The sequence below is a fragment of the Acyrthosiphon pisum genome, chromosome A2, assembly GCF_005508785.2.
Source record: "Acyrthosiphon pisum isolate AL4f chromosome A2, pea_aphid_22Mar2018_4r6ur, whole genome shotgun sequence".
NCBI classification, from domain to species: domain Eukaryota; kingdom Metazoa; phylum Arthropoda; class Insecta; order Hemiptera; family Aphididae; genus Acyrthosiphon; species Acyrthosiphon pisum.
Genome location: NC_042495.1, coordinates 2557155 through 2575252, shown reverse-complemented (window position 1 = coordinate 2575252; position 18098 = coordinate 2557155). Strand labels below are relative to the sequence as shown.

Here is an 18098-nt window from a genome sequence, read left to right as displayed (position 1 = left end):
TAACAGAAAACATTTTTAAAAAATATTATTTTGTGGGTGACTTCTAACGAATACACTAATCTGACATGTCATAATAATATGACATTCAAAATTCAAAATAAAAATCTAAAACATAAGTTTTAGCTGTATCGTTATTAAAAATAAATAGTTGGGACAGATACAATAGTTTTAGGTTTTAAGTTTTATAAAAACAACAGTTATCTCATTGGTACATTGTACCCACCTCTAGACTATCTCGAGTTACCTATGTACCTATCTATTTTTGTCCAATACAACTATTCAATATGTTAAATGCTCGTTTCTTTAAATTAAATTGTTTTGTTTGCACGTATACCTACCTACAATAAGTCGGGCTAAATATACACATATACAATATTATGTAAAAACAATAAAAATATCAAATACATATTATTGAAAAATAAAACATTTTTCGGTTGATTATTGGATTGCGAAGTAAATATATTAATTATATAAAATACCTAATATTCTATTTTATTCAAATCAATTCTGATATACATTTGTCGAAATTGTTAAGATAGGTACCATAATATATTATTTTTAATCACCTGTATTTTTAAAATAATTACACTTCTATTCGCTCTAAATGATAGGAGTTATAAAATAATGTGTACTTATGTACGTTATAATATAAAATATATCGTATACATTATATACACTCAACATAACATATTTTTAATGATCTATACAGAATATGTATTTTTATTATTTTTAATTTGACTTTTAGGGATTGTACAAAATGTCACAATTATTGGTTTTGTGATTATAATATTATTATAACAGACACAGTTTTCTGATCACCTAAATAATAACCCTGAAAGTCGTATAAAATAAGAAATAATTTACTTCCATATAGTAGCCCTATAAATATAACTAAATAATGTTAAATGCACAAAAAGTTATTTGTTTACAATTAAAAAAAAAAACAAAAGGAAACAAATACGCTACAATACGAATAATTGTACTTAGTTTATAAACTCATTATCAACATATTGTACTGTAGAATATTTGAATAAAAACCTTAAAGCAAAATTTGTATTTAACAATAAATTATTATTTCTCGTTGACGCCGTGTTGAATTCTGATAATATTATTGTGCGTGGGGATGATTGTTGTGGAATCTTAATTATATGATACTAGAGATTTATTAAAACGAAACGTATCTAATGATGAGTGTATACTGTCGCATAGTATTTTCAATAATATATAATATTATTTAATTTTTTGTAATTTATACGCAATCTGCTTTTACAAAAAATGTAAATGTTTTTATTAAAATATAAAACGATGAGACTTTGATATTATTTTTTTCATTTCTGGTTTGTCGAGATTAAATCATATTGTGGAGGTATGGAAAAAGTTTTCGTTTAATAATATATCTGAATTCAACAAAACTCATCATAAAGAAACTATTATAAAACACATTGTTTTTTAATATTACAATATTACAATATTTCTCTTCGTCTATATCATAGTTCTATCGTCTGATTTTTTTTTTTTTTGGCAGTGCTTACGACACAAAATTTGATTGAATTTTATTTTTACCCTCGGATAATAATATAGAGTGGGCTTGGAACGAAAGGGTTCGAAATCGATATTCTTCATACATATTACACAATACATTAAATGTTATATTATATGTTAAATTGTAGCAATCCAATAGGGTTTATAGGGTTCATGAAGAATATGACGTTATAGATACCTGTTGATAATCATTAAAAAAAAAAATAAAAAACAATTTCCGCTGAGACTGAAATATTTCTATTTAATGGAACTGTCTTATTTTTAAACAATATTATAATAACATATTATCATAACGGTATTTATTAGTGTGTGGACTTAAAACACTTGTATTCTAAATGATACTAATTTCAAATAAATTTCCCATTAAACTTTAAACTATTAACTGTATCTATCGACTGTATAGAACTATTAAAAATTGAGTTAATTATTTTCATGATATTGTTCAATGACCGCTATAATAATATAGTTTTTGGTCGAAAATGTATACAATACAGAATATGCGTCTCTATACAACTGGGTTTTATTGAAAAACAAACCGAAATGGAACCTTTACATTTCAAACCCACAACGTGCGTAGTTAAAATATTAGGTTAAGGTTGATATAGGTAGCTTAATTAAAGTAGACGTGTGCAATGTGCATAATATACGTACAAAATATATAAAATACGCGAGTACAATATTTACACGTCAATGTAAATATTTTTAACATGTTGATTAACTGCAGCGATCAAAATGGCTGTCGTTGGTTAAACATGTTTATATCAGTATAATATCATATTCAATTAGGTTAATATCATATAATATGTCATTGCTTGATATTATGATACTTTATTAAAACAGTATACCTACATTACGCATTTACAGTATAAGTCGGACACGCCACCGACATTTGGCAGTATCTGTTGACCAGTACAACATTAAACGCATGGTTCGTAGTTGGGTTAGGCTAAGTTATTTCAATAACTATATTGTTCATAATTTTTGGTTCAGAGTTAACACTTCGTTGTTTTAACCATTGATGAAAAGTGAGCCGTAAAAACATTACAAACTATATGTTCAAAGTATTTAACTGTAACATAACAATATTATACAATAATAATAATAATAATAATAATAATGAACAAGCACCTATTATACCTATATTATTATACTGCGTTACACGTCATATTACTAAGTGTATAAAACACAATATATTATATTAGTATACAGAATGAACAAAACAAAGGAAAACGGGAAAACACTGTGGTCCTCTGATAGATCAGAGCTAGTGGGTGGGGGGAGGGGAAATTGGGCAAGTTCCCTAAGACTGAAAATGTTTAAATATGTACCCATGCATAATAAGGGCGGAAAATATTATTGCCATGGGGTGCCAGTAAAAGTTAGCAGGGCACTGTTCACTCAGGGTATATCATAATATAATATAATAATATAACTCTACAAATACTATTTAAGTGAAAGTTACACATTTTAATTGTTTTAAATTTCTAATATTACGTGATAGTATGTATCATAATATAACTATATAAGGTACCTATATAGACAACATTTTTCGGAAAACACTTGCGTTGTGTCTGTGGGGGAAAACCTTATGTATTATAATTTAATAACGTTATAGCTTATACAGAACGAACTTTGCAGATTTGGCAAATTATTTTACATTATACAAATTATCACTACGGTTTTGCTCCATCGCAGTATGTATACATCTAATATTATGATTTATAATGGATAGACATTCGTGACGAAGGAAACGATCCCTGCAGGACGTTTAAGTATAACATAATAATAATATTGTAGTTACTACAACATTATAGTTTCGTGTTCAACATTTTGTATTGGGTTATATTATGACAAAATGTCTATAGCTCAAACAATTATTATTATTATCATCATCATCACCATCGACGTAGTTGTTGTTAAGTCCACGCTTCGATTAGGATGAGGCGGTATACCAGCGGTATACTGTACCTATACAGTACAATATTATAGTACCATAACGTCACTATCCCGAGGACGACATAATAAATATAGTAATGTAGTATTATTATAATAATGAGTACACAAAGTAATAGTTACATAAAATAATAATAATAAAATCGTGATGGCCAATAGATTTCCGGTGGCATAATTTAATCGCCCTGCTCCTCGCGATTGTATCAGCTTCCGGTATCGGCCTGCGCGGAAATCAGTCTGGTCTGGATGCTGACCGGAGAGATGTTCAGCTTACAACTGGACCGTCTCCGTTCGGTCGTCATCATGGGCACCGTCAGCAATTCACCCCCTCCATCCTTGTCCGTCACCATGGCCGGTACGCTGCACATAAACACGGAAATTTTTTTTCTCGCCCATCTTCTGCATAGGTATTATTAATAATATTATAGAAAAACGGTAGAAACGGCAGGGCGGTAACGTATGACCGGAAGTCCAGCTGTTTTTAAACAAATTTTTTCTATTTTTTTTTTTTATTGAGGATACAGCGTGTTTTACTCGATCGCTAATAATATTGCCTACCTATCTACCCCGCTTTGTTGTTGTAGCTCGCACGCGACCTAGTTTCATAATACCTATGAACTATATGTCATAACATAATATTATAATGAACGATAGGTAATAGCTTTATGATCTTAGTACTAATTCTTTTTATACGAGTTTTTTTTCAATGATTACAATTTAGATGACATAGAATTAAATACGAAAAGAAATTCCTTCACTTTATTGATGAGAAAATATGTTATCGTAAACATTCAAAATTGTTTCAAATGGTCCATATATGTTTTTAGACTTAAATCAACAATCTAATGGAGGATACAAAAAAAAAAATTGCATTCAATTTCTAGATTCATATTATATCAACACTTACATAATAATTTTAGTTAAACTATTTGGTAGTTTATTTACTAAACATCTAAACTTAAGTGGACCGTAGGTATCACAATAAATAAATAAATTTAACAAGAATTATGATTCGAACTTTGACATTTTTAGAAAAAAACTGCACTACATCGTTCGTTTAAATAAATAGCAGTCTCAAACATTTAAAAAATAATGTAAATCGCGTACTGTTGTTACAACAGACCGTGTGCAGCATAATATTATTAAAGAGTTTATGTTGTTCACGTTATTTATGTTGAGTTTATATTTTCGTAGAAAAATCACATAAGTATATCAACAATAAGGAAACAAGTGGTTTTGGGAAATGTATTTTATCTTTCCGTCGTAATGAAAAACTCCGTGCGTACGCAACCACATTAGCTGATAGAAAAGTGTGTGAACTGAATGAGGAAAACTTGTGTGATTACACCGAATGGTACGATTATATATTATATTTTGTAACGTATAGTCACAACGTTCAACGTACATTTAGGTTTCCTTCTGACTTCTGACAGAGTGGTTAGGTTAGATATTATTTACAACTGTTGAAATATTTTTGACAATATTATACTGTCGTTATGACGTTTCCGCCGAAAAATAACATTGCGAATATTTCCAAATACATTGTGTGTGTTGTTGTCGAGAGAAAAGAAAACCTATTTTTTTTCTTCGGAAAACTTAAATCGATTCAAACGACAACCACACGACGAATAATTTGAACGCGAAAATATATATAGGACGATATTGTGTTTTATCTTTGTTGATTATTCTCAGCTGCCGAGGATAAATTTATACATAATATTATGTTTAATTATCAGCACGGATTGCACTGCTGTCTTTTTCTTTTGGTATTTTAATTACGATTTGTTTGTGAAACGCGCCGAGAATAATTAAAATATTATCGTTATAAAACACCTCACATTCTAGGAGCTGTGAAAAAGACCAGAACGATTTGTATTGTTTTTTAATTAAATTTATCAAAACTAATATTGGGTATTTTATAATCCATTCGTAAACTTCTTAGAGTAATGCGATTTTTTTGTTGATTTTTTCAAAGTGCCACAGTAAGTTTGAATTAAATCTGTTATAAGACAAACACAGATACATTGGGAGGATCGTGAACTATTGTTTGGCTCTATTCATATTTCGGGCTAATAAAAAAATATATACTATAATATTTTTATTGAATCGTTTTTGTTGGCATTTTGAGGTTTTACAAGGACTACGAAATAAGTTATGGAGTATCAAAAATTAATTGAATTGATTCCGCGACTTGCGAGTATAAGTGATGTTATGAAGTTGATTTAAATTTAATTGCTAGGTATCGTAAGTAAAAAATAATTCTTATGTCTACTTACAGATCTTACTCTAAAAAAATAAAAGTAAAACACATTTTAATTGGTGCCAATGATTGTAAGTGATTATTATTGTTACAATTAAATATTCAAATTATTATCGATTAGAAATATCTATCAGTAAATACAATTTATAAAACATATAATATTATTGTTATAAATGTATATCTTCTCGACATTTAAAAATAGTAGACGGAAAACTGTAGACATAACATTACTTAGCGTTTTGTTTTCACACAGTATACATTTGAAAAACAGCTTAATACGTTGTAAAAAGATAGGATCGATATAACAAAACAAAATTACTAAACTTTTCGTTTGACTACTGTTTACGATTGTCTAGAAGTTATTACTTAGAAATAAAACGAAAAATCCAATGTTATGAAAACGAAATAAAAGTTTTATGGACTTAAACATTATTATAATTATTTATTGTGTCTGCTCTGTAAACAAGAGACCATAGAACCAAGTAATAATATTAATGTACCTATTTAATATTAATTTCTTAAGTTGTTGATTATAGACAACCAAGATGATTTGTTGGGTTAGCTTGTACTATATGGAAACTATGAGATTTTAGTGGTTATGATTAACAATTGTTTCAAAATCGAGAAACACTGATTTTGGGATTCATAAAATACTAGGTAATTACGTCATCTAAAATTCTGACTGAAGTGTGTGCCGTGTGGGCTTGTTTGTTCTGACGTTATAGTTTGCGCATATGTACCTACCTCATACCTTTTGGGGTATAAATTATTGGTCAATTGGCCCGTATATTGTTTAGCTATATAATTTTTATTTAACGTATATTTTTATAACGATTAATGGCCGATTAATAAGCAATTCAATCGTATTTAAACTACTGCTACTAAGATACATTATCTCACATCGTACTACGATAAAATGGATGGAATGAAAAAATAAACAATGGATAAAGACTGCTGCGCATCGATGATATCTGTCCTAGTTTTAAAATGTATATTCTGGTATTTAAAATAATATATATAATCGTACAATTATCAAATTAATATATTTGGAAATATAAACAGGGGGCTGTTGACTGTAGTTTCTCATAGGCATCCGTCCACGATTTTAAATTTAAATATTATAGCATTGCAATATTGTATACATAGAATATATAATATATTATACTGCAGGAATAAACAATACCTACTCTTAGAGAGGTCTGTCGGAATACTTTTCTGGTGATTTTATAATAACTGTCATCCTGTCGGATTTCGTTTGGTAGTATATATTAACATACTCTCGACAAACAAGAAGCATTTTCCGAATAAAATCGAAAAATAACAGTCCACGATCCCCGAAACGGAATAAAATACCAAGAAGTTGATGGATATTAAGTTAAAGTGACTTTCAGATAACGCCTGTTCGTTGATTGTCAAAACGGTATTGGAGACATAAAATTAATAACGTAATATAATGTAGAAATTATAAAAGAGTCGAGTATTTTGGTTTATGTATTTCTGTAAATAATTATAAAAGAGCAGTGCACGAACAAACTCTATTATAGTTTATTAAGTCTTAATACTATGTATAGGTACCATTTAAAATATATAATATAAAAAAAATAAACTTTTCCATTTACCCTAACAAGGAATAAAGCGGAACGTATCGATAGTTATCAGGACGAATATTGCAAGAATAATACTATATACCTATGTATATATTACAACATAGCAGGTTCAACTGTTAGCCGTCACCTGTTGGACCTAATTTGACGGTTGAAGATGTATTAAGCGTCATAATAATATGATAAAAAAGTGAACAGCATAAAAAAAAATCGACTTTCCTATTCTACAGTAAAAAATAATGACGTTTGGCACGTCAATATAGATGGATACTAATACTGACAATGAAACGAATTGCCTAAAGGCCAGAACAGAATCGATCGATGAGACATTTGGTTATAATAATATATAGACGTACTATACTTGTGGTTAGGGTCTTATCGTTTTCATCGCCGGATTTGGCTATAGTTGTGGTTAAGAATACACTCAAAGTTACCAAATAATTAGCCATTGTATAGTTATCGATAATTGGATGTCGATTAAACGAATCCCGGACATTTAGCCCCCTCCCCTCCTCCCGATATATTTTTGATGCAGATATTTTTTCCTAATTTATTTTCAAAGTTTACTATTTAATAATATTATTTCATTATTTAATATGAAATTATTATTTTGCCTATTGTCTAATATTTTCAAATATTTTCATAAATATAATAAATTATAGATGTACATTTTTTATCAACTGAACTACTTAAAACAAATTCAAAAGCAATTATTCAATTGTTAAATATCCAAACTGGTACAGTCTTAACAGAAAAAAAAAATTTGAACAAAAGCTAAAAAATACCTATGTGTTTAGAAATAACAAAGAATTAATATTCAAATGTTTTTTACAAAATGTATCATTTTTATGTCGGAATTTTTAGCCATTTTTATTAATTATTAATTATATTTTATTTTATACAAATTTTTTTTTTAATTTCTATTGTTTTAAGTAGTTCAGTGGATCAAAAATATACATTAATTATAATCTATTATATAATATATAATATGAAAATAAAAACATAATTATATATTTTATATTTTATACAAAAAAAAATAATTTCATATTAAATAATAATACAATATTATTGTCAATAATAAACTTAAAAAAAAAAATGGGGGAAAATGACCTACTAAACCGAAAATAGTCGGGTGGAAAATGTCCGGGGGAAATGTCCATTTACCCGATTAAACCGTATTTGAAGATACGTTTAGAAATTATGACTTCAACAAGTAGCATAATATTCAAGCAAAAGAACCATACTCAAGGCACCGTAGAAGAACTCGAGGAACACAACACCTACTCAATGCACAATTTTTTTTTCAAAAACATCGGTATTGATGCAAAAATGTAAAACAAGATAAGTGAAGTTAACATGCAAATATATTATGTAAACATTAAAAAAACAAAAAAAAAAAAAACGTAATTATCGTTCTTAATAATTAGGCTAAGTGAATAACCATACTAATTTTATAAGTGTTAATGTAATTACAATTGTAGGCTGATGACTTAGCTGCTGAAACCTTTATACCTAATAAAAAATAAAATATATTCACTCAAATGGTTTTTTATTTCACCAATTACGACGAGTCGCGGATGTTTCTTCATACCTTTTAATCGCTGGAAATTCTCTTGTGGCAATATTATATTTCTAATTAATTTTAAATGAGCTCTATTTAGCGTTTGAACTTACATCGCTGGTATGGTCGAAGCGTTCATAGCTTTAATCAATTCCTGCTCCCAGTCGTGTTCCTTGCGTTCCATTTCTCGCCTTTCAAGTTCTTTTTCGCGATTATAGCATTTAAAATGTTGAAGTTGTCTACTAGTCTCGGTGTCCTGTTATGTGTGAAAATCGTCGTAGAAAATAAATAGTTACTAAAATATATTTCCACGAAAGTTACTTATTCTACTTAAACTTACTTCTATTGTCATGGAAGTTCTGAGTGATCTTTGTTTTGCCAACCGTCTGGGTTTTCGATGCAGCGGGTTGGGTTCTACTATCATCTCTTCCAGTTCAAACGTCGGGTCGCAATTCAGCCTGTCTTTCTAAATATATTTAAAAAATAAAACTGTGATCATTAATTTATTTTTTTTCACTGAATACGAATATAGCAAAAACTATGATTTATTTAACTTAACGCTTCACAAGTTTCAAATGGGTTAAGTGTTTATTATTTTACTTAAAATAAATAACTATAATTTATATATTATAACACAAGAAACATTCCAAGAAATTTTCCAGACATAATAGACCCTTGTTAACATAACTAGTTAACACATATTATTTTATTATTTTATGTTTTACTGTATTTAATTCAAAACATTTTTATCAAACACCTATTGCGTTTTATTTTTCCACCTTAGGTTATTACAATTCACTTATTTTTTATAATAGGCAATATATATTACGTTTTAAAACAAAATGTTTCTATAGGTAATGAAAAAAAAGCGTTTACTTAAAACTCGATGTTGTATAGTAATATAATAACTGCTGTTCACGCTTCATTATTTTTTAAGTGAATTTTAATCTAAACAATTTCGGAGAAGCTATTTTAAAGAAAATTTCAAGTTCTGATAATTCAGCGAGTGTTTCATAAATTATCTCTGTTATTACGTATAGTATGATCTATAATTTAGTATGACGTGTATTATATAATTTCAAAATAATTGTTCAGACCCAAAAATGTATATAGTCTATGACGATATTATGCATTGAATCAAATAATAATTGTTTGAATGTGTTCATAATACATGATATAGATATATGTATATGTGATATTATGTCGATTGAAACTCAATTTTTTCCCGTCATGACTTTGGATAATATGAATACGTCTTATAATAATAATCAAATATTTGATACAAAATCGATGATTAGACGTTGCTATAAATTCCTTCGTGAATCAATACGTCGACTGAAACCTCAAAATACTCGAGATATTAAATTGCACGGAGTTTCCCTATACCGTTTACGCCTACCACTCGTGTGCATATATAATATATATGTATACCAGCTATACCTACTTTATTATACCCTTATAATATAGTCACCATAGTCTATCGATTCTTGTCGTCAAACAGGAGGTAGGCATCACCTATTCGCTGATAACAATTTTATTATTTCGCGTTGGTTTATACGGATCTCGTCTGGTTAGAATTAGATTTTTGAAATCCATAGTATGATAAAATACAATATCATCGCTTAGCGGCGGCTCAGAGACATAAATTATTATTCCAGAGCCAGACATCATTCGGCATTGTATACTAAAATTATCAATAATATGATAAAAGTTTTACACGCAACACATTATTTCGCGCCATTCAATACGCGCCAAACTAATTAAAACATGTTTTGTTATTTCTGCAAATAGTTTTGAAACAATTTGCTATCGTATTATATGCGTCCGATAACTACACTACTCCGAGTCCAAAACGCTAATATTTGCAATTCAATATCCTGCAAGTGTAATAATAATAATAATAATATCGTGCAGCTTACCGGTGGCGTGAACGGTGGCCTGATTTGTTTTTCCAATATCATTCCGAAATTGTATCGACTTATACACGGAATGGATTTCAGTTTCTTGACCGTGTTGATTCTCTCGTCCGGGTTAATGCACAGCAGCTATAATAATAATAGCAGCAATTAATAAAGTAAACGCCACGGCTGAATTGTTATAAAAAGTATTGCAATTTTCAACCGCAGTTTTAAGAAGAATTGTTGCGACAAAGGCACATTTTTTTTTTAGTCACTTTTAACCTCTACCCACCCATTATAATACGTCATAATGTACTATATTATTATTATAGATGGTTTATTCAAAAATAAAATATATTCTTCCTAGTATTGAATTATTTTTTAACAATACGCTATGGACGAAAGAATGTCTTTGTTATTTTTTTTTTTGTGTATAAATAGTGTTTTATTTTTTTTTCATAGGTGAATACTACCTATATTAGGATAATCTATTTTTGTTACATTTTTAAAATTAAATTTATGTACCAACCTATTAATTATTGTATATTTTTAGGTATGAATAAATTATATTAACAATTATAGGTAAATGTGTATTTATATTTAGTCTCTTATACCCATTTACACTTGGTCAAACAATTTGTTAGGTACTAAATAACCATACTTTGTTATTTGTTAATATTTGACCAACTTTGATGTATTATGATCTCTGCAATAACATACCTACAAAAACCTAAGCGCACAAATATAAAGAGAAAATAATAATCAAATAGACTAGCTAAAAGACAATCTAAAAGAAAATTAGTTTACACCTCTTTGTAATTAACTCATCCTATAATAACATACAATATTCAAGTTTATTCCAATATAGTACATTGAAAAGATAAACATAATATTTATGCAATCTTTCCAATCAGTAAACATCGACCAATCACAAATCACCATATAAGTAATATTTAAGTATTGATGAGCATTAGTGGACCACGAAACCATAATATTTACACTTATACACATCGAGGCCTCCCCATCCTCATCACGGTACCCCTACAAAAAGTTTCACGAACCCAAAACTATTCTAAGCCACTAATTTCTAATCTCGCTTCGAATAACATCCCAGGAAAACCCTTTCCGACAACTCGAAGGAAAATATCACAGATATCTTTTCATTAGCATATTTTTCAACACGAGTGAACCTAGGTAATATAATAACAGTAAAATAAATTGTAAAAACAATTTTCGATAAAAGACACGAGTCCGAAAACAATCCATTCGTATATTTTCAAAGGTGTATCCAAATCTGTCACATACCATATATCTATCGTGTTGCATTTTATATATGTATATTAATTGTTTTATTGGACTAGAGCCAGGCAACTATATGACCATCAGCGATTGTAGGAGTTACGGTTGGTAGGGTTGGTATGGTTAGTTAGCAACACTGCGTGTATGTGTGGCATGGTTTTTAACATTGTGGACCCGGGTGGTCACCCATCCGGGAACTAGTAGCAGTGGTCGTTGCTTACTCTCAATCACGTTGCGTGATCGATTTCAGCTACTGCGCCGCGTCGAGCCATTGTAATTATATATTATAATATTATGCAGGAATAGATACGACAGGGATTGGTAATATCGTACATTAAAAATACATTTAAATTAATGTTATTCAGTGAATACAAAATGTAGGTGTATTATATTTTGAATGTTTGAAATAACGGATATATCTATTTACATTTCACGCCACTCCTGTGGCCTGTGGGTTCCAATTAATTTGAGGTAAAAACATTTTTCTATTGTTGATATAATAATATAGTCATGTACTGGCGGACATTTTCGTTTTAACTTTTCTATAGGATAGTATTCAAATAAACCACACACGAATTACATTTTTTTTCAGCAATCCAATTTTTGTTTCACCTTTAGAATATTATAAATAAAATGGGCATATATCAATTGCGCCGAAAATCGCAGGTAAAAAAAGAAAAATTATGGGATAGGAAAAAGGTATACATCAACTGCGCCGATCGATATTCCAATGTTATAAATTGTGTACGTCAATTGCGCCGATCGATATTTGAATGTAATAAATGGTGTACATCATTTTCGCTGATCGATTCTTAAATATATATAAGCGTCTATAATATTATTTCTATTATAACTAAAAATCGAGTTTTACGTGTTTTAATCTAATATAATATCTATATGGTATATCTATATCATAGGTAAGTTTGAATTATATTATTTTATTACTTGAAGTTAAAACAAATTACAAAATGTGGACAAATACCGTGTTAGGTTATAGGTAAATTCATAGTTTTGTGCAGTACAATTCCACGCGTTGTTTGTATAGTCGTTCGTTTAGTTGTCGTGGCTCGTGCTTAAATTTATGATGGAATAGTATTAAGTGAACGTGGTAAAGAACTAATATTTATTATTTACCAAAATTATACATTTTCTTATAAGGAACTTACCAAAAAAGGGCATAAATGGCGGTGCGCACACAAAAGTTGCAACTCTAAGCTGTACGTAGATGAGGGTAAAACTACAATTTTATTTGAAGAAATTAAACATGAACATCATCCTCCTATATTTAATATATGTATATAAATTATTTTTATTTAAATTTACTTTTTAATATAACCTTTTTAATACTAGCGCAATAGATGTATTCCTTAATAATATACCTTTTTTATGCCGGCGCAATAGATGTATACCTTTTTGATATACCTTTTTTATACCAGCGCAATAGATGTATACTATACAGGTAGTGTCCCAAATTCGGCGCAATTGACGAAACCCCAATAAAATATTTATTAAACCCTGTAGTAGTGCAGACCGTATTTTTATTCATTACAGGTAACTATATTATAATAATTTTTGTTCCAGTTCCTTTTGCCAGTGATGTTAAATTAATGAATGTTAAATGTTACCTGCAACTATGCGGAAGTCGAACGGTATTTACCGTAATTAATAATTCATCATATTATATCTGAACATGTATCGTTTGTATGAATATTTAGCAATAATTGGGATTCCAAATTGAATTGATATTACAGCCGAATACTATTGCTGCATGACGAGATAATTGCAATAATCTGTACACTGTAATGATTTGTGATAGAACAGTATTTTTAAATTGTTCCGATATTTTCACATAGCTTACAAACTTTACTACTTCTTTTTAAAAATTGTGATAGTATAATTATTAATTCAGTAAAAGAAAAACAAATAAAATAATATAATATTTCTAAAAACAATCACAGTTTTTTTTTACGGTTTTTTGCGTCTTTAAAATGTGTATTCTTTTTTCATACCCATATAATATAATATAATACTGAATTTAAAAAAAAAAAAACTCACTAAAAAAGGAAAATATATAAAAAACGGACGGGATTTTGTTGGGTCGAAGATGTGATGACTTGCTGCACTGTGAAGAAATAATGAACAAGAATACATACAAGTTAACAGATGTAGGAAAAATATTATTAAAATCATATTTTATATTAATAATTAATATATAAAATATATAAATTATTGATAAATATTCATAAGTATAGATATGAAAACATTGTTACTTATAATTATAAATAAGATCTTTAGTAATAATAATTTATGTGTGTATGAAATTAATACCTACTTACTTTGTTTCGATTGTAATATTATCTAAATTAATATATATCAACTCTATCCAGAATAAGAACACATCAAATTTACGTAGCAAAATCGGTTTTGATGTGGCCGCCTGGTGCGTTCTTATTCTGGATAGAGTATAATATTTTATCAACAAAAAAAATTGTTTTAATGAGTGTTTTGTGTATTCAATGTTACTATAATGAGTGTACGTTCTCAACAAACGTGGTCGAACAACTTAAATTACTGTGGTTCAGACAGTGTCAATCCATTTGGCGCCTATAGGGTCAAACATTTTCAAACATCCCTCTCCTCATCGCCCTTTAGGTTGGTTTATAAGGGGTTAACACTCCAAACCATAAAAAGTGGTTCTATTCATATAGGGTAATATACTATAAACAAAAATAATTTACCTAAGGCTAGAATATAATTATTTGCTATAAACTTTTTTTCTAACCATGCCAAAACTCTTCTTTTTTCACCAATAAATTGATTGATTAAAATATTTTAGTATCATAGGTACTTCATAAACATCACCAAATGTACAATAAATTGAATAGGTTACCTACTGATTATATTATTATATTTATTAAGTATTATCATTATGACTGTATTTAGTGCTCAATATAGTATAATTATTGATTAACAAGTCACACGCTCAGTCGAATCTTTACTATGACGATTTGTTCTATTGGCTATAATATTATTATTTATACCTTCTAAAGAAGTAAATTAATTTGAGGGATGGATCATAAACGACTCCCCTCTTCGGTTCCCCCTCTCCACCACCCGTATAGTAGAATATTATATTAATTAGCATTTGGGTTAATTAGCAATGTTCCTTACTCTTTGGAATAATACGCTCAATTGTTCTGAACATTTCGGTGGTATTGCCGTGGACGACGTCGAATTCATCACCATAGACCGAACTTCCCTCGGCGTTGTACCAGAATGGATGTCGTATGGTCGGCACCTCGACATGACTTCGTAAAGTGTGACGCCTAGCGACCACCAGTCAACGGGATACGAGTATCCAGCGCATTCGCCCAACGAGCATAAGTACACTTCTGGTGCTGTTTATGAGGAATGATGGAATTAGTCAAATTGATTGCAATGTATTATTATAATAATTATAGTCATTATATTACCTATCATGAAGTAAATTAATATGTTTTTAAATGAAATGAAAATTTCAAAATCATTAAAATACACTGCAGGATTACTAGCAGCAAAGCATAATAATATATTATAGTTACCATTAATAAAATTATAAATAATATTTACCAATATAATAAAATACGGTAAAATCAGTTTAACGTATTTTAATCGTACCATTATATATATAATATATAATATACGCAACAAAAAAAAATAATATATTTTAGTACATACCTATATTATATTAGTAGTACAATATAAAAGTATTTTTAAAATTTTAAAATTGTTTTTTCTAATTTCATTCAGTTTTTATTTATTGACTATTCTTTGACATTATATAACGAATAAAGGTACCTTAATATAATTTAAGCGTTATTAAAAAAATAATTAGAAATGTTATGAAATAAAAATGTATTACTTTTAGCAACAAATAATTATAATTATTTTTTTTTCTTGAATATAAAGGCTTTAACAGTTAAGCCATTAGCCTACAATTATAATTAGGTACATTAACATTAATCGGATAGGTTATTTGCTTAGCTAAATTACAGTGTTAAATTTACGGTTAAACTTTTTTTTTTTCTGAGTTAATTACATGTTTTGCATAGTTATCTTATCTAATTTTAAATTTTAGTATGGATATTGGATACCGTATACATTTATTATAAAGGTATTATATACTTAATATGTAACGTTTAATATCCAGTTTTTTATCCTTTGTTTATTTAACATAACAATTTACAAGCTATCTGTAAAATTAAACATCAATTAAAAAAACTTACAGACATAATATTTATTAGGTAATTTTTTTTTAGATATTCATTTAATTCTTAAAGTTTTAATAATAGTTTGAGCATTTAAAATGTTTTTGATAATTTTAAAGTTTATAAATTGTTATAATAATATACTGCTGATATGTACCTAACGACATAACTAATATCATAATATTTTGCGTTTAGGGTTTTGTTACTACAAAAATGAAAAACTTTCTGTAGTAATGCTGCATGTTGCCAAAAGGCAAAAACTAATCGATCTGTAAGAAAACAGAAAAATTCGACAACAATAAGGGCCATTTTCAACAATCAAAAAGTATAATATTATTATAACATATCGGTAAAACTTTGTTTTTTTATTGTGCACAGTACAAGACGATAATACTATACAAATAAAACAAACTTCCGACTCAGAAATGTTACAGTTCGATGTCGGTAAATCCTAAAAAAAATACAGTGTATTAGAATCAAATCCCAAATGACAATTACGGGTCGGGATATATTTTATAATAGAGATATTGTTATGAAAACGATGGCGTTAAGAATTCGATTATTATTTATCACATAATACATCATACATAATGTTTTTCTCGGCGGTGGTTTGTTCGGGGAAAATCTTCTTCGACCGTATAGTAGGTACTTACGGAAAACGAGACTGACAATGACGGTTCTGAAATCTAATAAGATGATCCGCAATCGATTTTTCGAGAAGTATAAAAAAATAAACACAACCGCACTCGCGATGATAACAATATGTGAATGTCGATCCGTGAACGTCGAAAGACGTGTTAATAATTTATTATTATCCGACGGAAGCAGCTAAGTACCATAATAATACAATAGTCAAAATAATATTTATAATAAAATATTTTTACCGTTATGATTGTTTCAAATTTCAATAATATTATAATTTTAAGATTTACCTAAGTTTTCTTTTGTGTAAAAGCCAAAGTTACAGTGATTTCGCAGTATTCTCATTGTGAACAATATGTATTATATTAATGCATTATAAATTATATGAGGATAATAATATCATCTAATGTGAAATAAAAAAAAAAGTCGATTTCAAAACTAGGCCAGGCAAAGAAGAAAAAATGGCGGAAAAAAATCCCAACCAAGATTTTTTTTTTTTAAAAGTTTTAATAAAATATGCCCTATAACATACTAAAAGTCCCCATTAATCGGACTGGAGCTTTTTTTTTTATAAGCTCACGAAAGTTTAAAAATATGAGCTTTTTTGAATATCTCAAAAAATATTACAAATATCAAAAAAAGTTTCAAATAAAAGTTATTTATTAGACAATTTACAAAAAAAAAGTTCTCTTATATTTTTGCATTTAAACAAATATTTGGCAAGATATATTTGTATAAAAATTGATAGTTAAAAAACTATTAATACATTTCTCTCTCTTTCTGTGTTAAATTTTTTTTACACTGTATTAAATATATTTATATGTTCTACAAACTAAAGGTGAACGATTCAATTATAATAACATAACAAAACATACTACTAATAAAAATAATAAATAAGCTAGAGAATAGGTAATTGGTCAGTAACGAATTCACGATGTACCTACATACTTTTATCTGAAATTCTGTACGGCACGTCATAAACTCATAGTATTTATAAGCGATAAGAAACTAGTTTTGTGCCAAATAATATTGTTATATTGTAATCTATTCTGACAATAGTTTCCCGTCATATACGGATGGTACTGATGGCAG

The 18098-nt window shown here is 28.4% G+C and overlaps 1 protein-coding gene across 1 annotated transcript in view; it reads right to left on the bottom strand.

The window, feature by feature from the left end:
* Nucleotides 1-1500: 1500 nt before the first annotated feature.
* The window catches only part of LOC100164275 (serine/threonine-protein kinase 32A), a 153514-nt gene continuing 136916 nt past the window's right edge, over nucleotides 1501-18098 (bottom strand). The window contains exons 8-12 of the mRNA XM_029490520.1: nucleotides 15289-15515; nucleotides 10840-10965; nucleotides 9261-9386; nucleotides 9034-9176; nucleotides 1501-3855 (exon numbers count right to left, since the gene is read on the bottom strand). Of these exons, the coding sequence (XP_029346380.1) occupies nucleotides 3699-3855; nucleotides 9034-9176; nucleotides 9261-9386; nucleotides 10840-10965; nucleotides 15289-15515 (779 nt within the window). The 3' untranslated portion in view covers nucleotides 1501-3698. The remainder of the gene's footprint in view (nucleotides 3856-9033; nucleotides 9177-9260; nucleotides 9387-10839; nucleotides 10966-15288; nucleotides 15516-18098) is intronic.